General features: G+C 52.5%; 1 protein-coding gene across 1 annotated transcript; it reads left to right on the forward strand.

Moving 5' to 3' along the window:
- Window positions 1–1,204: 1,204 nt before the first annotated feature.
- On the forward strand, window positions 1,205–7,033 carry LOC116955706 (SEM1 26S proteasome subunit). Its single transcript, XM_076053388.1, has 3 exons — window positions 1,205–1,370; window positions 4,862–4,922; window positions 6,713–7,033. Exons 1-3 carry the CDS (start codon window positions 1,205–1,207, stop codon window positions 6,963–6,965), a joined length of 480 nt encoding a protein of 159 aa, XP_075909503.1. The 3' UTR covers window positions 6,966–7,033.
- The last annotated feature ends 12,807 nt before the right edge of the window (window positions 7,034–19,840 follow it).

The following is a 19,840-nucleotide window of genomic DNA, read 5'->3' on the forward strand; positions in this document are numbered from 1 at the left end:
CGTGTCTCTCTTCCGGTGGGTCGCCGTGGAGTTTTCTCCGGGTCCTCCCGTTTATCCCCGCCACATATCGAAACAACGTCACGCGTTTAGTGTACTTGGCTGCTAAACATGTCCACGCGATGATGAGCCACTTCGTTGAGCTGTCATTTGTGATGGCCGGGTTTGCTTCTGAAAATGACTAACCCAGCTCAGTGGACCTTACCTGACAAAATAAAAAAAACTAAAATTGAGGGTTTTTTTTTGGGTTAGATCGCGTAAATATATAAATCTGTCGTTAAAACCCACCACCACCCGACACAGCCAACTAGTAAGGGTTGTCACGTAAACAGAACGTGGCCAATTCGTTACTAGTACAGCACTAGTGTATAGTGTAGTATATAGTGTAGTGTATAGTGTAGTGTAGTAGTGTATAGTGTAGTGTATAGTAGTGTATAGTGTAGTGTAGTAGTGTATAGTGTAGTGTATAGTGTAGTGTATAGTTGTGTATAGTGTAGTGTATAGTGTAGTGTATAGTGTAGTGTATAGTCGTGTATAGTGTAGTGTATAGTGTAGTGTATAGTGTAGTGTATAGTAGTGTATAATAGTGTATAGTGTAGTGTAAAGTGTAGTATACTAGTACAGCACACCGGTGTGTTGGGGAGCCAAGACACAACATTAACAATCTCAGTACGACGTTTTGCCAGTAATTACAACCAGCTTCATCAGGCGACAGCCAGATTTGTGAAAAAGTCCAGCTGTTTAGTTCCTTACATAGAGGCGTAGATGTGGTGGCCACGCTTCTGCGCTCTTGCGGAAAGTGTTTGGTGGGGGGGGGGGGGGAGGGGGGGGCATTAATGAGTTAATGCACATTATGCATCCACATTATGTGAGTCCTATGATCTTGTTCGCGAAAGCCTGCTTGTTAAACCGAAATAAAAAAAAAACTAGTTTAACGGTCTGCAGCAATGCAGACTCCATGCCTGGCGATACGTGTCTGTTCACCGTTCGATCATCTCACGATGACCCCCTGCAATCCTTGAGGCAGACGGACGTGTTGGCGGTACGACGCTGGCGCAGTGTAACGCGCCGGGCCCTGACGAAGGCAGTCTGACGGTGTCACGGCTACCCCTTCAGTAGAGCTGCAGGACCCCTCCATCAGAAGTTGCACTTGAAGTTGAGATTCGGTGGCCGCTCCGCCCTTCGAGCGCGCGGCGACATCCTCTTGATGGCCAAAGCGTCCGCCAAGCAGCGATTTCCGGAGAGGAACTGGGGAACAAACCGTCCGACCAAGTCTCGGGGGCAGGGCGAAGGTGAAATCCTTGCCGCCTTGGGAACACAGAGCCAACTGGTGTACATACCGGGCGATGGGCGCTGCCGTACGGCGACAGACGGTGCGAAGCTTCAGCGGAATACCCGTGTCAAGCACTTGACACAGATATTCCGCTGTGACGGTTCCACCTGAAGACAGAAGCTTGTGTTGCCTCCGAAACGTCGTGGTTTAATTGTTTTTATTTTTTTTATTTTATTTTACCTACGTGACTTTACCGAATAAAACCAAAGAGGTGCGAAGCTTCTTCTTGGTTCTTTCGGTAAAGTCACGTAGAATGGGAATAAAATAATAATAATAACAAAATAAATTCTCACGACGTTTCGGCCACAACACAAGTAGCCTTCCTCAGGTGAAGAAACAGAACTGTCGGAAAGACAGCGCTTGAGTGAACACTGCCAAGCTTGGAAGCGTCTTTAAAGCTGTGTGGGAGGAAGGAGTTTACACATCAACAGTAGCTGTGTTAATGCGTTGGATTAGCAGGATGTTGACGTCAGAAATTAGCATGTAACTGGGGGATTAGCATGATGTTGGTGTGAGGGATTAGCACCACGGAGAGCGACGAGCTTTGTTCAGACGGACGAGTCCATCTATGTTTCGGAACGGAGGAGGGGGGAGAGGAGTGCGAAGCTTCTTCATTGTTCCGCCTGCTCGTACGAAGGGTTCCGTCTCGCGGCCGCTTCAACATCACGGCAACTGATTTTGACGCACAACCACCACCACCACCACCCCACAAAGACTTTCTGACCGGGGGTTGCGAATCACAGGATAATGAATATTTAAATATATTTTACTTTTACTTAAATATATTTTAATTTTTTGTACATTTCTACCGATCATCACCCGTGTACTGCCAACACGTTCAAGATGTCCTCAGAATCTGCGGATTCACCTTGACACCCGAGGCCCGGCATCTCGCCCGCTCCACCGCTGTACCCGTGTAGCAGAGGTACTTGGCCTCTTGCTGAGATGTCAGAATTAGAATCGGAAACATTTAACTTATACCAGAAGCAACAACAAAAAACACCCAACAATATTTTTTGATTTTAAGCTTTCGTGACTGCAGGGATTCATATTTTTGGTTCTTTCGGTAGAGTCACGTAGAAGGGAAACAATAAAATAATAAAAATATATAAAACAATAAAACCGCCACTTTTTAAAATTTTCTGTGGTTTTATCACCTGATGACGATTGCTTGTGTTGCAGTCGAAACTTCCTTGATAATTGTATTGTTTTATATTTTTTTAGCATTTTATTGTTTCCCTTCTACGTGGTGACTTTACTGAAAGAACCAAGGCTATGTACCCAACAATATGTTAAGAGTCGCGCGACAACGCCGTCAATACGACCAGACAACGGTAACTTTAAATAAAAATAGCGCGGCGAATCAGGCCACTAAAAATTATCCGAATACGACTGTGTCACCGCCCCCCTCCCCACCCACACGCAACTTTTCCTATCCTCTGCGTGTACCCGGATAGTTTTGTTCAAACAATAAATACTTTTGGGGGAAGGGAAAAATAAGAGCCGAGGGTTTTCGCCGACGCCTGCGCGAGAGGGAATCCGATGAGCTGCGAAGCTCACAGGGTGCCAAAGTCGTTCCATTGCGGTCCCTCCGAGGACAAATCAGAGTTGCCCTTCCACATGGTTGGCAGCCAGGCAGACAGACAGACGGACGGACAGACAGACCGACAAACAGCCAGACAGATTAACAGACGGCCAGGCGGACAGACAGCCAGACAGAGAGATTGACCAACCAACCGACAGACAAAAAGACTGACCGACCGACAGACAGACAGACCGACCGACCGACCATCAGACAGATAGCCAGACTGACAGACTGACCAACCAACCGACCGACAGACAGCCAGCCAGACAGACAAACAGACCAACAGACAGAGAGACAGATCGATAGCCAGACGGACAGACAGACCAACTGACCGACCAACCGTCCGACCGACCGACTGACTGACCGACAGACAGACAGATAGCAAGACAGACCAACGGACAGACAGCCAGATGGACAGCCAGACGGACAGACAGACAGAGAGCCATTGAGCCAATCCTTCAGACAAGTCAAATCAGAGTTGCCCTTCCAAATGGCTGGCAGCCAGGCAGATAGACAGACGGACAGCCGGACAGACGGACAGATGGACAGACAGACAGAGAGACTGACCGACAGATAGACCGACAAACAGCCAGAGAGATTAACAGACAGGCAGATGGACAGACAGCCAGACAGTCAGACTGACCGACAGCCCCGACCGACCGACAAACCGACAGACAGACAGACAGCCAGACAGACAAACAGACAGAGATACAGACCGATAGCCAGACTGACAGACAGACCGATCGACAAACCGACTGCCAGACAGCCAGACAGACCAAGGGACAGACAGCCAAACGGACAGCCAGACAGACCTACAGACAGACCAATAGCCAGCTCGCCCACCGGACAGACAAACAGACAGACCGACCGACAGGCAAACCAACGGACAGACAGACGGACAAACAGCCAGACAGACGGACAGGCAGCCATACAACAGACAGCCAGCCACTCCTTCAGACAAGCGTTTCTTAACAAAAGGTTATCAATCCTTATTAAATAAAGTTAGTGGCCTCTCACTTTGTCATACTGGCCTTGCCAATTACTGAGTCACGCACAGTGGGGGGGGGGGGGTCACTATGTAGGGTCACTATGTAGCCCCCCCCCCGACACAACGTGAAGTTCATTCACGAACCCTTGCACTGGGAGAGAGCATTAAAGGGTCCTCATTATACTCAACTCCCCCACCCCCCCCCCCAACAGTAGCGAAAACAAAACAAACAATCATAAAAACCTCCGCGAGTTGCAAATTCGTTCACCCCGACGACCCAGCAGTTAATAATCCTGACCCATCGTGTTTGGCCATTAAAACCCACGCCGGCTCACTTCGTCTAAAAGGGCCCCATTTGGTCTGACTCCCCCCCCCCCCCACGTAACACAATGCTGTAGGGCGACGGTTCTTGTGCGCGTCGCGGCGGTCGGGAGATGCAGAATCATTAGAGCGTGTGAGCAGCGTCAGGTTATCCTAGGAGCAAAAGTAGCTCCGCATGCTACGAAGGCGCCGCACTTTCAAGCTATCAATTCCGGTTGCAGTGATTCTGCTCTTGCTCGATTACAATAGTACTGTACTGCCTTCAACAACTTTTACGAACGACTGGTTGTTTAAGGGGGTCAGCGATGCGTCGTATTATCTGGCTGGATAGCAAATGAGAAAAAAAAATACAATTACTTTACTATGCAAGTTAAACATGTTTTTTTTAAATATTTAAGTGGTTTTTATTTTTTTACTTTATTTAGGGCCCCTTTATAACATACACTACAGACTCCGCACTAGCTTCATCCGGCACTGGGAAGGGGGGGGGAGGGCGGTACGGAGCCGACCGTGCTCATCGGAGGTGCGAAGGACAACAATAAACTAGGGCGCCCGAAAGCGGTTCTAAAGAAATGCGTTTGTCCTTGTCGATGGATGATCATTTAAACGTGCGCGGTTTCTGGCCGCTTCCGAGTAGCGGGAAGGAAGGAGCGCTTCCAGACGGCCGCGGAGATCCGAAAGCGCCGCGAGACAACGCGGTGAACCACCGCCTTTGACCGATGGCCGGGCCAAAAATTCGCCCCTGCAGCTGCTGCGAAGATGACGACCGGGGAGTTGGTGTGGCGATGGTGGTTTGCGCTCCTTGGCAAAATCGGCGAAATAGTGCGGTGGTTTCATTGTTTTTTTTTGTTGTGGCGAGCGCTTTGTGTGCGATGAGCGTGACCTGATGAAGAGGTGGCTTTTTGCAGGTCATTGGCTCAGAGCTGATGGCATCACATTCACCCGGCCTTGATTTGAAACCGAAACAGGAGGAGGATGCATCCACAATTCTGGCTGTCCCCTGATGATGCAGGTTGTTGTTGTTGTAATAACCGGCGAAACGTCAATGTGTAAACAGTTGTGGTGGGTTTACTCTCCCAACACGCAGCCGGTGAGTGCTGAATGAGTAACGAATTGGCATTTTTTTGTTGATGTGCAAAAGCTTTACTAATTAGCTGCGTCGGCGTGGTGGCGGATTTAACGACGCATCCATATCTACGCGATCTAACCCCCAAAACAACTTCTGTTATGGATGATATTGGTCGCGAAAGCCCACGTGGTCATACGGCGCATTTGTCCTCATTGTCGTTGCAAATCATTTGCGGGTGATGCTTTAAAAGCTGTAAATTCTGCCTGGTTGCAACCACTGCCAAATCTTGAAAGTAATAACATCGTCCGGTCATTATCATAGGGGGTGGGCATTGGCTTAGACGTTGCCACGTGCGCTTGGGCCTTAGCAAGCGGTGGGGTTACATGCTGAGCTAAGACGGCTTTAATATTTAATTCGCGTAAATATGAGTGGCGGGGTGGCAGGGCGTTTGGTGGTGGTGGTGGGGGGGTTGAAATCCATTGCCGCCCTTTCGTTCAGTTGTGTCGCATTGGAAAGATTACCAAAAAACACATTCTCCGACAAACATTCGTGCGTATATAAATTGAACCCCCCTCCCCCTACCTCTCCCCCTCTCCCCCCCCGAGAGGCAGATTTTGTTGCCTTTCAATCCCCATTCAGCCATTCATTATTCATTGCATTTGCCTATTTCGACGCATCCACTTCCCCCACCCACCCAACCGCATTGGTGCTGAGCCAGAGAGCTCTGCTGGTGGTGGTAATCCGATCCCCGGCGCGTGTCGACGTCTCTCCCCCCCCACCCCTCGGGGCATTTTCGGAGCCGTGTGAGATGGAGTGAGAGAGAGAGAAGAGATGGAGAGAGCGAGGGAGAGATGGAGAGAGCGAGATAGAGAGAGAGATGGAGAGAGAGATGGAGAGAGCGAGGGAGAGATGGAGAGGGCAAGAGAAAGATGGAGAGAGGGATGGAGGGAAAGAGAAAGATGGAGTGAGAGAGATGGAGCGAGATAGATGGAGAGAGAGAGAGATGGAGAGTGCGAGAGAGAGATGGAGAGAGAGATTGAGTGAGAGAGATGGAGCGAGAGAGATGGAGAGAGTGAGAGAAAGATAGAGAGAGATGAACCGAGAGAGCGAGAGAAAGATAGAGAGAGAGAGATGGAGAGAGAGAGAGAGAGATGGAGAGAGCGAGAGAGAGATGGAGAGTGCGAGTCAGAGATGGAGAGAGCAAGAGAAAGATAGAGAGAGGGATGGAGGGAAAGAGAAAGATGGAGTGAGAGAGATGGAGCGAGAGAGATGGAGAGAGAGATGGAGAGAGAGAGAGATGGAGAGAGCGAGGGAGAAATGGAGAGTGCGAGAGAGAGATGGAGAGAGAGATTGAGTGAGAGAGATGGAGCGAGAGAGATGGAGAGAGCGAGAGAAAGATAGAGAGATGGACTGAGAGAGATGGAGAGAGCGAGAGATAGATAGAGAGAGAGATGGAGAGAGAGCCGGTAAGAAGCCCGCGGTGGACCTCGGCGTGCTGGAGGAAGACGACGAATTCGAGGAGTTCCCAGCCAAAGACTGGACGGGGCTGGACGAGGACGAGGACACGCACGTGTGGGAAGACAACTGGGATGACGACAACGTGGAGGATGATTTCTCAAATCAGCTGAGGGCCGAGCTTGAAAAGCACGGACATAAGATGGAGACCTCGTAGAGAAGGAATGACGTTTGTGGAGGGGAGGGGGGGAGAGTCTTCAAAGCCCCCCACACCACCGTTTGGCTGTTGCATTAAAATAATGCCTCCCGCGATCTCTGTTTTTTTTTTGTTTATCCATGACCTGTTCTTGGAGTCGTCACCGAAGAGAAAGGGGATGAGTTGTGGAAAGCAAACGTGAAAAATTGTCACCATTCTCCAGCCATGTTGGATTTGTTTAATGTCCTGTTGGGATTTTCACCGTTCGGAATAAAGTTTTATATTTTGAAAAAAAAAGAGAGATGGAGAGAGATGGAGAGAGCGAGGGAGAGATGGAGAGTGCGAGAGAGAGATGGAGAGAGAGAGAGATGGAGCGAGAGAGATGGAGAGAGCGAGATGGAGAGTGAGAGATGGAGCTGCTGTTGTAGAAGGGCACCCCCAGTTTCCTGAAGATGTTCCCAAAAAGGCAGAACATTGGGTTGAGCCGCTGGCAGCGTAAGTACTGGTGGGGCAGAACATCCCTGGCACCGCAGAAAATGCACAAGTCTGTTACCCCTGGCGAGATTCGGCTGAGCCACACGGCTAGAGAGAGCGAGATGGAGAGAGCGAGATTGGCAGAGAGATGGAGAGACTTTTGACTTTTAAACAACTTTCATTGCCGCCAGCAGCAAAAGCACTGGAGGCGATTTCGATATGAAATACACAAAGTCAGCAGCAACACAAATAAAAATAAACGTTACAAATCCACGCGCTGTGGCGCTAAATGCACCGCGCACAACACTAAAGAAAAGTCACGTGGTGGTGGTGGTGGTCATCGCGCACGCCACGTTGACGAGCGAGCGCTTCAGAAGGTGAACACGTGGGGTGGTGCCGTCCACGCTGGTACAGAGAGAGGCTTGTCCAGCACCCCCCCCCAGCGTTCGAAGAAGACGCGCTGCACATCACCGGCACGTTGTGTGTGGTACGTGGCGTGCTCCAGCCGGAACCGCGCCTTGAGCAGGCCCCTGAACACTGGAAGTAGCACAGAGCAGCCGTCGGTGTCACCTTCCAGCATCTTATTCCTCGTTCTGTACACCGCCATCTTCGCCTGAGCACCGGCGAAGTTGGCGAGATGGAGAGAGAAAGAGAGAGAGATGGGGAGAGCGAGAGCTGGGTATTTCCCGTGCTCTGGTCGGTGCCAGGGTGTGTGGGCCGGAGTTCCGCCAAGCGCGGCTGACCCACGCCGTGCCGGCCTTCATGGAGCCGTGGGCAGCTGGAGGAGGCCGCGTGCTCGGTGGCAGATGACGGTAGAGAGCTCTGTGCATGGAGATTGTGAGTTACCCGTCGGAGGCCGTTTGACTGCGGGAAGGGCTGGGTGCAGATGCAGCGCTTGTCGTAGTTTAAAAAAATATGACATAGAAAACAGGGAGAACATTGAGAGAGAGTAGCGAGAGGGGGGGGGGGGGGTAGAGAGAGAGGGGGTAGAGAGAAAGGGGGTAGAGAGAGGGAAGTAGAGAGAGAGAGGGGGTAGAGAGAGAGGGGGTAGAGAGAGAGAGGGGGTAGAGAGAAAGGGGGTAGAGAGAGAGGGGGGTAGAGAGAAAGGGGGTAGAGAGAGGGGGTAGAGATAGAGGGGGTAGAGAGAGAACGGGTAGAGAGAAAGGGGGTAGAGAGAGGGGGGTAGAGAGAGAGGGGGTAGAGAGAGAGGGGGTAGAGAGAAAGGGGGTAGAGGGAGGGGGGGTAGAGAGAGAGGGGGTCGAGAGAGAGGGGGTAGAGAGAAAGTGGGTAGAGAGAGGGGGGCAGAGAGAGAGGGGGTAGAGAGAGAGAGGGGGTAGAGAGAGACAGGGAAGGGGTAAGGAGGAGGAGCTGAGCGTGCTTCTTCGTGTTGATGTTTGTGTCGACGAAGAAAGTAGCACAGATTGGTTTTATTGCACAATGGGAAAACACGTATAATATTTCATTTAAAGAGGGGGGAGAGGAGCACATAACGCAAAGCAATGGAAAAAAACGAAATCATGAACGAAGTAAAATGCCGACTAAACCAAGCAATTTCTTGCTTCCTCTGATCGCAAAATCAAAAGAGCGAGAGAGAGAGGAGAGAAAGAGACGGAGAGAGAGATGCAGAGAATTTTTTAACAACTTTTATTACCGCCAGCAGCAACAGCACAGGAGCCGATTCCGATATGAAACGCACAAAGTCACCAGCAACACAAATAAAAATAAACGCTACAAATCCACGCGCTGCGGCGCTAAATGCAGTGCCCACAACACGAAATAAAAGTCACGTGGTGGTGGTGGTGGTCATCGCGCACGCCACGTTGACGAGCGAGCGCTTCAGAAGGTGAACACGTGGGGTGGTGCCGTCCACGCCGGTACAGAGAGGGGCTTGTCCGGCTCCCCCCAGCGTTCGAGGAAGACGCGCTGCACATCACCGGCACGTTGTGTGTGGTGCGTGGCGTGCTCCAGCCGGAGCCGCGCCTTGAGCAGGCCCCTGAGCACTGGAAGCAGCACAGAGCAGCCGTCGGTGTCACCTTGCAGCATCTTTTTACCTCGTTCTGTAACACCGCCATATTCGCCTGAGCACAGGCGAAGTTGGCGAGGTCATGGCGCTTGTTAGCCAGGTAAGGCACCACCCCGTATACGAAGCTGCTGTTGTAGAAGGGCACCCCCATTTTCCTGAAGATGTCCCCCAGAAGGCGGAACGTTGGTTTGAGCCGCTGGCAGTGTAAGTACCGGTGGGGCCAGATCCTCCCTGGCACCGCAGTGAATGCACCAAGTCTGTTACCCCCGGCGAGATTCGGCTGAGCCACATGGCCGATGGCAGCGTGCCAATCTCCACTGGAGGTCACCGCAGCGTTTGGCTACGGGAGACGTGTACATTTGTTTCCACTGAGGGGCGGCTGCAATGAGGGGACGGAGAAATCGTCTGGAGAGAGCGACACGGGGAGAGAGCGAGATGGAGAGAGCGAGATGGAGAGAGCGAGAGAGAGATGGAGAGAGAAATGGAGAGGAGAGAGAGAGACGGCTCCATCCCCTGGTGGGAATCCCACTGACTCCAAAATCAATAATCCCCCCCCCCGTGCCTTCAAACCCTCCATCCACAACACCACCTCCCCCCTGCACTCTATCTGGTGACGAATCGGAAACAGCAGCAGCGCGTTGTGATCTGGTGGCACGCGCGGGGTCCTGGACACGGGGAAGACAATTACTGGGGGAAAACTCATTCACGATTCCACCCCCGTCCCACCAGCCACGAGATCTGATGAGGCGGAGGAGGAGAATCCTAGAAACCGTGTATGGGTCTCTGTGTGTCTGTAGGTGGGGAGCGGTAGTGTAGCGGTTAGCGCGCTGCGCTATGAACCTGGCGACCAGGGTTCGATTCCCGCTCACGGCCAACACCAGTGACGATTACCTGAACCGGTCCTGGGCCTCCCCTAGGTCGACTCTGCCTGAAATGAGTACCTGGTGCGGTGTGTAGTAAACATCGCACACTGAGGAGACAAAGGCGGTCGGGCGTGGTGCTGGCCACCCACCCCCTCGTGTGTCGTTCCGGCCTTCATAGGTGCTCGCTAACAGCACTTGCCCCTACAGTCTGTTAAGGCTACACGGGGGATCTCTTTGTGGGTTGCTGTGGGTTGCTGTGGGTCTCTGAGCGTGTCTGTGGGTTTCTGTGCGTGTTGTTGGGCGCGGTGTCCGACGTTTCGCTCCAACTGCCTGCGAGAACCCCCTCTATCGAGCATGGCCTCCAGCAGTAATGTTTGGGTCATAACGGTGGGTAGGAGATGTTAACCACCTCGCCTAGTATGCAGGAGGTCGTGCGTTCGATCCCGACCCTGACGCCTGCTGCTGTATATTTGGAGTCTGCGTGTCTCTCTTTCATCATCATCATCACGGTGGCTAGGAGATGTTAACTACCTCGCCTGGTATACAGGAGGTCGTGGGTTCAATCCCGACCCTGACGCCTGCTGCTGCTGTATATTTGGAGTCTGCGTGTCTCTGTTTCATCATCATAATCACGGTGGCTAGGAGATGTTAACCACCTCGCCTGGTATACAGGAGGCCGTGCGTTCGATCCCAACCCTGACGCCTGCTGCTGTATATTTCGAGTTTGCGTGTCTCTCTCTCTCCCTCTCTCCCCGTGGTCTTGTGGATTTGTTTCCTGGTCCTCCGTTTTTTTTTTTTGCCCCCCTCCACATTTAGAACGAACGTCACCGCGCGTTTCGGGTATTTGTCCGCTGCTCTCAATGTCCACGTGATGGTGATAACGATGACGATGAGCAACTTCGTTGAGCCGTGGCCAGAAAGAACAACGTAGCTCAGTTGGGGGGCGGGGGGGGGGAAGGGGGGGGCCTTACCTGGTAGCGTAAAAATAGTGAGTCCGTCGGTTTAGTTTAAATCGACGCGAGCGACAGGAACCCCGTGACACTGTTTAATTTGCAGCGTCTATTCAAGAATACTCGTCGTGACATTCCCCGAACGATGAAAAAAAAAACGAAATGCAGCAATCGTTGCGGAGGCTGGCGTCGATGCGGGAACAGCAGCCGGGTAAACTGGATGACGCTGCGGAAGAAATATACAAACACGATCCGACACAAACTAAAACACTTTTTAGAGTGGTTTTTTTAAAAGTTTTTTTTTTATTACCAGGTTAAGTCCGCACTGAGCTATTGTTTGGGGTTTTTTTTTGTTTTCAGAAGCCACCTGACCGCCACGAAGTGGGCTCATCGTCGGCATCATCATCGTCGTCGTCATCATCACGGGGACATTTACAGCAGCAGCAGCCAAATTACTCTCAACGCGTGACGGCGATTCTAAATGTGGAGGTGGGGAAACCCTGGAGCAAAAAATCCACGCCCGGCCACCACCGGAGAGGGAGAGAGGGAGAGAGGGAGAGACAAAGGCGGCCGGGCGTGGTGCTGGCCACCCAAGCAACGCGGCATGCCGTTCCGGCCTTCTTTGGTTTGGCTAATACCAAACCACGGCTGGGTAACGGTGCCGGATGAAGCGAATGCGGCGCCTGTAGCATGATGTTATTGAAAAAAGGGGCCCTAAATAATTAAATAAAACACGTAAATATTAAAACACAAATTTGTAACTTGTACAGTAAAGTAATTGTATTTTTTCATTTGCTACACGGCCATATGATACGACAAATCGCTAACGTTAAACACCCGGTCCTTCGTAAAAGTTGAAGGCAGTATAGTACTATAGTAGTAGAGCAGGTGCAGAATCACCGAACCGGAATTGATAGCTTGAAAGCGTTTAGTGAAAGCTACTTGTGTAGCTACATGTGTAGTAGCTACACAAGTAGTAGTAGCTACTACACAAGTAGCTACTCCTACTTGTGTAGTAGCTACATAAGTAGCTACTACACAAGTAGCTACTACACAAGTAGCTACTACACAAGTAGCTACTACACAAGTAGCTACTACTACTTGTGTAGTAGCTACACAAGTAGCTACTACACAAGTAGTAGTAGCTACACAAGTAGCTACTACACAAGTAGCTACTACACATGTAGCTACTACACAAGTAGCTACTACACATGTAGCTACTACACATGTAGCTACAAAAGTATCTACTACACAAGTATCTACTACACAAATAGCTACTACATATGTAGTAGCTATTACACAAGTAGCTACTACTTGTGTAGTAGCTACATAAGTTGCTACGACACATGTAGCTACTACACATGTAGCTACTACACAAGTAGCTACTACACATGTAGCTACTACACATGTAGCTACTACACAAGTAGCTACACAAGTATCTACTACACAAGTAGTAGCTACTTGTGTACTACTTGTGTAGCTACTACACAAGTAGTACTGTGTAGCTACTACACAAGTAGCTACTACATATGTAGTAGCTACTTGTGCTGCTAGTATCATCCGGCACCGCTGGGTAAACGCTCGCCTGTTCGCCTTTTGACGTTGTTCTATGACCTGACACTGGCCGTGAGACTGGGCCCCTAAAGAAGAGGGAGCCTCTCTGGTGCAAGGCCAATCAGTTTCAAAGGCAATGCAGCATACAAGAATTATTATTATTATTATCAGAGCGTGTTTGTTGTCACGTTCACCACAACGTATAATGCGATAACTTGATTCCTCGCGAAAACAACACAAACACATTCTCCTGCGGAGGGAGCTGGTAAGGAACGTTGGGTTGCTCGGTCAATGGCCAGGATCAACAGCGGCACCACCACGTGGTGTGTTCCGCACAATATGCCCGACTGTGAGGGCGGGCACAAGCCGGCGTGAGTAGGTTAAACGTTGAGTTTTATAAGGGCACCACGGGGTGAGCAGCCCCTCCCCACCCAGCCCCACCCCTCCCCACCCAGCCCCTCCCCACACTCCCCACCCAGCCCCTCCCCACCCTCCCCTCTCCACCCAGCCCCACCCCTCCCATTTTTGGATGCACGACGGACGGACGGACACAATAATCCCCTGTGGGCTGGTGGTGGTGTAGTAACCAGGAGGTTCCTACACAGTAAAAAGGTTTCTGTATCTGGTGTTCCAACATCGTCACGCAACCACGATGTCTTATTGCCCGACAGGGGTGACGAAACTTTTTGCGTATTTTTTTCCCACAACTGGGTAGAACGCTCTCCCACGTGTCCATTGGCAGTCTGCTCTGACATTCACGGAGAAGAGAGAGGGAGGGAGGGGGCAGGTGAGGTGTGTGTGTGTGGGATGGCATTGATTTTTGTTTTTCTTCGGAACTCTGTGGAGGTGTCACATTATTTCATTATTTTTATGGGGGGCGGGGGGCGGGGGTCTGCTCACGTCGGCTCGGCTCGTTGCAATGAGCCCGAGAGGGGTGGAAGGGGCCGAGGCTAGAGCGACCGGCAACACCGCCTTTTGGAGTATTGACAGGAATACGATGTGGCATTAATACGGCGTTAACAATGCATGAGCGGTGATGTGACGGGTGGAATTTTTAGGTGCAGTGGCGGTACCTAGCCCCAATTCCTCAAGCGCGCCTCCCCCACCCACCAACCACCCCCCACACCCCACACCCCACCCCCCACACCCTCCCACCCATCACCCCCACACCCTCCCACCCATCACCCCCACACCCTCCCACCCATCACCCCCCACACCCCACCCACACATCACCCCCACACCCTCCCACCCATCACACCCCACACCCCACCCACTAACCACCCCCCACACCCCACCCACACATCACCCCCCACACCCCACGCACCCATCACCCCCACACCCTCCCACCCATCACCCCCCACACCCCACCCACCCATCACTCCCACACCCTCCCACCCACTAACCACCCCCCACACCCCACCCACCCATCACCTCCCACACCCCACCCACCCATCACCCCCACACCCTCCCACCCATCACCCCCCACACCCCACCCACCCATCACCCCCCTCACCCCACCAACCCACCACCCACCCACCCATCACCCCCAAACCCTCCCACCCATCACCCCCACACCCTCCCACCCATCACACCCCACACCCCACCCACACATCACCCCCACACCCTCCCACCCCCCACACCCCACCCACCCATCACCCCCACACCCACCCACCCATCACCCCCACACCCTCCCACCCATCACCCCCCACACCCCACCCACCCATCACCCCCACACCCTCCCACCCATCACCCCCACACCCCACCCACCCATCACCCCCCACACCCCACCCACCCATCACCCCCACACCCCACCCACCCATCACCCCCACACCCCACCCACCCATCACCCCCACACCCCACCCCCGCCACCCGCACCTCCGATTAGCGCTACCTACGGTGGGAAATAAGTTAAACATACACACGTTACACACCATACGCTACACTATACACTACACCCGGAGACCCGCACACTCACGGAGACCCATTTCAGTTTCAGTTTTCATGGGCTGACAAAGAGACTCATAGACTCGCATCGAGGATCATAGGTTTGACGGAGATACTCATAGGCTCAACTTCGCTTGAAGAGATTCACTCGCACAGCACCGTACAATTGGCATAGACACCCATCAACTCACAGACACCTGTAGACTCGCACAGAGATTCATACACCACTGTGCGTTGAGTCTACGGGTAGCATGTAAGTACGTTGAACTTCTTTCGCACCGTACATAGCCAACCGCACTAACAGCAGGAACGGGATGAATACAACAACACTAAAAACGACACATGCGTGTGTTCAATCTAGGCGACGATTTAAAAGCGCATCACAGGAAGAGAAGCATTAAGAAATACAGAAATGAAATCAGCGGCAGCAGCAGCAGCAGCGTCACTTGAAGAGCCTGCCTGCGTGTGCGTGTGGCCGTGCATCAGCCAGTCATCTCGGTCATCTCAGTCAGTCGACCCGTGGCACCTGCTGGGTCTGCTAAACGGGCGCAACACGGGCTAGAGAAGAGATGGAGTGATGTGGTAAAGGAGGACGTGGAGCTGAGTGGACTTCTGATGACTGGTACCAGCGATGTCAAGATCGGCCTCTGTGGAGGAGGCTTGTGAAGGACGCTACTGGGCAGTTGGAGGTAGTCGCCCTCCAACAACAACGGAGGGCGGAGGAGCGACGCTCACAACAACGAGCGGAGCGCCGGGTGGCTGAAGCACAGCGGGTTGGCACAGTAGGGGGCACAGGTGGTGCATCAGCCAGTAATCTCAGTCAGTCGACCCGTGGCACCTGCTGGGTCTGCCCCGTGACCTCCTGCCAGCGGGCGTTCGACACTTCACGTGGCCTCAAGGTGCACATGGCCTGGCACAAGCGTCGTGGTGACGTCACCGCCACTTAGTGGCGAATGGCGGTTGTTGTTGTTGTGGCCGTGCAAGATTGGCTAACAAAAGGCGTCTTGATAAATACACCTGGTGTCACCTTGGGGTCATCTTGAAAACTCGCGTTGCCCTGGCTATCTTGTGGGGCAGTGGGGGGGGGGGGGTGTGGAGCGGGTAGGTTGGTCGGTGGGTGGGTTGGTGGGTGGATAAGTTGGTGGGTGGGTTGGTTGGTGGGTTGGTGGATGGGTTGGTGGGTGGGTGGGTAGTTTGGTGGGTAGGATGGTGGGTGGATGGGTCGGTGAGTTGGTTGGTGGGTTGGTGGGTGGGTTGCTGGTTGGGTGGGTTGGTGGGTGGATAAGTTGGTGGGTTCGTTGGTGGGTAGTTTGGTGGGTGGCTTGGTGGGTGGATGAGTTTGTGGGTGGGTTGGTTGGTAGGTTGGTGGGTGGGTTGCTGGTTGGGTGGGTGGGTGGGTTGGTGGGTAGGTTGGTGGGTGGATAAGTTGGTGGGTTCGTTGGTGGGTGGGTTGCTGGTTGGGTGGGTGGGTTGGTGGGTAGGTTGGTGGGTGGATGAGTTGGTGGGTTGGTGGTTGGCTTGGTGGGTAGGTTGGTGGGTGGGTTGCTGGTTGGGTGGGTTGGTGGGTAGGTTGGTGGGTGGATGAGTTGGTAGGTTGGTGGGTGGGTTGCTGGTTGGGTGGGTGGGTTGGTGGGTGGGTTGCTGGTTGGGTGCGTTGGTGGGTAGGTTGGTGTGTGGATGAGTTGGTGAGTGGGTTCGTTGGTGGGTTGGTGGGTGGGTTGGTGGGTAGGTTGGTGGGTTGCTGGTTGGGTGGGTTGGTGGGTAGGTTGGTGTGTGGATGAGTTGGTGGGTTGGTGGGTGGATGAGTTGGTGGGTTGGTGGGTGGGTTGGTGGGTGGATGAGTTGGTGGGTGGGTTGGTGGGTAGGTTGGTGGGTGGATGAGTTGGTGGGTGGGTTGGTGGGTGGATGAGTTGGTGGGTGGGTTGGTGGGTGGATGAGTTGGTGGGTGGGTAGGTTGGTGGGTGGATGAGTTGGTGAGTTGGTTGGTGGGTGGGTTGGTGGGTGGATGAGTTGGTGGGTTGGTGGGTGGGTGGTCGGTTGCTCTGGCCACTCGAGCCAAGCCGCGAGGAGCGAGCGACAGAGCTCTACGTGGGCCGTCGACTTCCGCCCCCCCACGCAGTTGCAGCGCTCCGTCGTCTCGCTCCACACTCGGCCCGCCACGTCACCAGCTCGTCGCTATGCCACGGACACGCCTCCTTGCTCGACCACACCCCCTCCCAAAAACACACAACACAAACATAGCCCCGCCCCCACCAGCAGTCACCCCCACCAGCCCCCACCTCCCACCAGCCCCGCCCCCACCAGCCCCCACCTCCCACCAGCCCCGCCCCCCCACACGCAACACGAGACAATGTCTCATGTTGTGTGTGCGTGAGCGTGAAATGATCGCGTGATTGAATCTTTACACACAAGCTGGACACACATAGAGAGAGTGAATGAGCGAGTGGGGTGGTGTGAATGTGTAACGCGTGATTGAATCTTTACATTCAATCTGGACACAGAGAGAGAGTGAATGAGTGAGTGGGGTGGTGTGAGTGTGTAACGCGTGATTGAATCTTTACACTCAAGCTGGACACACACAGAGAGAGTGAATGAGTCAGTGGGGTGGTGTGAGTGTGTAACGCGTGATTGAATCTTTACATTCAAGCTGGACACACACACACACACAGAGAGTGAATGAGTGAGTGTGGTGGTGTGAGTGTGTAACGCGTGATTGAATCTTTACATTCAAGCTGGACACACAGAGAGTGAATGAGTGAGTGGGGTGGTGTGTGTAACGCGTGATTGAATCTTTACATTCAATCTGGACACAGAGAGAGGGAGTGAATGAGTTAGTGGGGTGGTGTGTGTAACGCGTGATTGAATCTTTACATTCAATCTGGACACAGAGAGAGAGTGAATGAGTGAGTGGGGTGGTGTGAGTGTGTAACGCGTGATTGAATCTTTGCATTCAAGCTGGACACACAGAGAGTGAATGAGCGAGTGGGGTGGTGTGAGTGTGTAACGCGTGATTGAATCGTTACATTCAATCTGGACACAGAGAGAGTGAATGAGTGAGTGTGGTGGTGTGAGTGAGTAACGCGTGATTAAATCTTTACATTCAATCTGGACACAGAGAGAGAGAGAGTGAATGAGTGTGTAACGCGTGATTGAATCTTTACATTCAATCTGGACACACACACAGAGAATGAATGAGTGAGTGGAGTGGTGTGAGTGTAACGCGTGATTCAATCTTTACATTTAATCTGGACACACAGAGAGAGAGTAAATGAGTGGGGTGGTGTGTGTGTAACGCGTGATTGAATCTTTACATTCAATCTGGACACACAGAAAGAGAGTGAATGAGTGAGTGTGGTGGTGTGAGTGTGTAACGATCGTATGATTTTATCTTTACATTCAATCTGGACACACAGAGAGAGAGAGAGCGAATGAGCGAGTGGGCTCGGGAATCTGAATTCTGAGAATTATGAAGTGATCATTCGAATGCCAAAACTCACCCCACCACCACCCTCTGGCCACCGGGAACCCGACGATGTTAAAGACGTTTCAGGGCCAGGGCGACAACCCATACAAAGTCTCTTCGGGGCTTCACTTTCAAAAAGATTTAAAAAAACAAATATCTTGCCAGGTAAAAAAAGAAATTGCGCGCCGTATTTGAAATCGCGGCTTTAAACCTTAACTTGGAAGACACAAAAAACAAAAATCCCGGAGAATTTGAATGTTTCGCCAACAACAAGAAAAAAAACACAAAACGTTAGCACGCTATCGTTTTCAACAGACTCACAGACAAGAGAATTGAGATTTTGTTTTTAAAAATTCATAGGCCGGTTATTTAATCCATCACCCCCCCCCCCACCAGAACCTCGAGTTCAGTGGTTAGCTAAGGCACGCACTAAATTCCAATGATTCAAGTTTATATTTTTGTTTTATTTGCGGAGCTACGCGTGGTGCTGCAGACGCTCACTCACACTCGCTCGCACTCATTCACACTCGCTCACACTCACACACTCGCTTGCTCACTCACTCATTCACACTCACTCACTCACACTCGCTCACACACACACACTCGCTCACTCACACTCGCTCACTCACACTCGCTCACTCATACTCGCACACACTCGCTCACACTCACTCACTCACACTCGCTCACTCACACTCGCTCACTCACACTCGCTCACACTCGCTCGCTCACACTCGCTCGCTCACACTCCCTCGCTCACTCACACTCGCTCACTCATACTCACTCACACTCGCTCACTCATACTCACTCACACTCGCTCACTCATACTCACTCACACTCGCTCACACTCGCTCACTCACATTCGCTCACGCTCACTCACACTCGCTCACTCACACTCGCTCACTCACGCTAACTCACACTCGCTCTCACTCGCTCACACTAGCTCACTCACACTCGCTCACTCACACTCACTCACGCTCACTCACACTAGCTCACTCACACTCGCTCACTCACACTCGCTCACTCACACTCGCTCACTCACACTCGCTCACTCACACTCGCTCACACTCGCTCACTCACATTCGCTCACGCTCACTCACACTCGCTCACTCACACTCACTCACACTCGCTCACTCACACTCACGCTCACTCACACTCGCTCGCTCTCACTCGCTCACACTAGCTCACTCACACTCGCTCACTCACACTCACGCTCACTCACACTAGCTCACTCACACTCGCTCACGCTCACTCACACTCGCTCACTCACACTCGCTCACTCACACTCGCTCACTCACACTCGCTCACACTCGCTCACTCATACTCACTCACACTCGCTCACTCACATTCGCTCACGCTCACTCACACTCGCTCACTCACACTCGCTCACACTCGCTCTCACTCGCTCACACTAGCTCACTCACACTCGCTCACTCACACTCACGCTCACTCACACTAGCTCACTCACACTAGCTCACTCACACTCGCTCACTCACACTCGCTCACTCACACTCGCTCACTCACACTCGCTCACTCACACTCGCTCACTCATACTCACTCACACTCGCTCACACTCGCTCACTCACATTCGCTCACGCTCACTCACACTCGCTCACTCACACTCACTC

The sequence above is a fragment of the Petromyzon marinus genome, chromosome 61 (assembly GCF_048934315.1).
Source record: "Petromyzon marinus isolate PM22_M1 ecotype Great Lakes invasive population chromosome 61, UKy_Petmar_22M1.pri1.0, whole genome shotgun sequence".
Classification (NCBI taxonomy): Eukaryota; Metazoa; Chordata; class Hyperoartia; order Petromyzontiformes; family Petromyzontidae; genus Petromyzon; species Petromyzon marinus.

What these genes read in the sequence shown, in the direction of transcription:
- LOC116955706 (XM_076053388.1), top strand. Translation starts at nt 1,205, where the DNA reads ATGGCCAAAGCGTCCGCCAAGCAGCGATTTCCGGAGAGGAACTGGGGA. An exon ending in CTGCCGTACGGCGACAGACG is followed by an intron (nt 1,371 to 4,861) that starts GTGCGAAGCTTC and finishes GCTTCCGAGTAG; the next exon opens with CGGGAAGGAAGGAGCGCTTC. An exon ending in AAGCGCCGCGAGACAACGCG is followed by an intron (nt 4,923 to 6,712) that starts GTGAACCACCGC and finishes GGACTGAGAGAG; the next exon opens with ATGGAGAGAGCGAGAGATAG.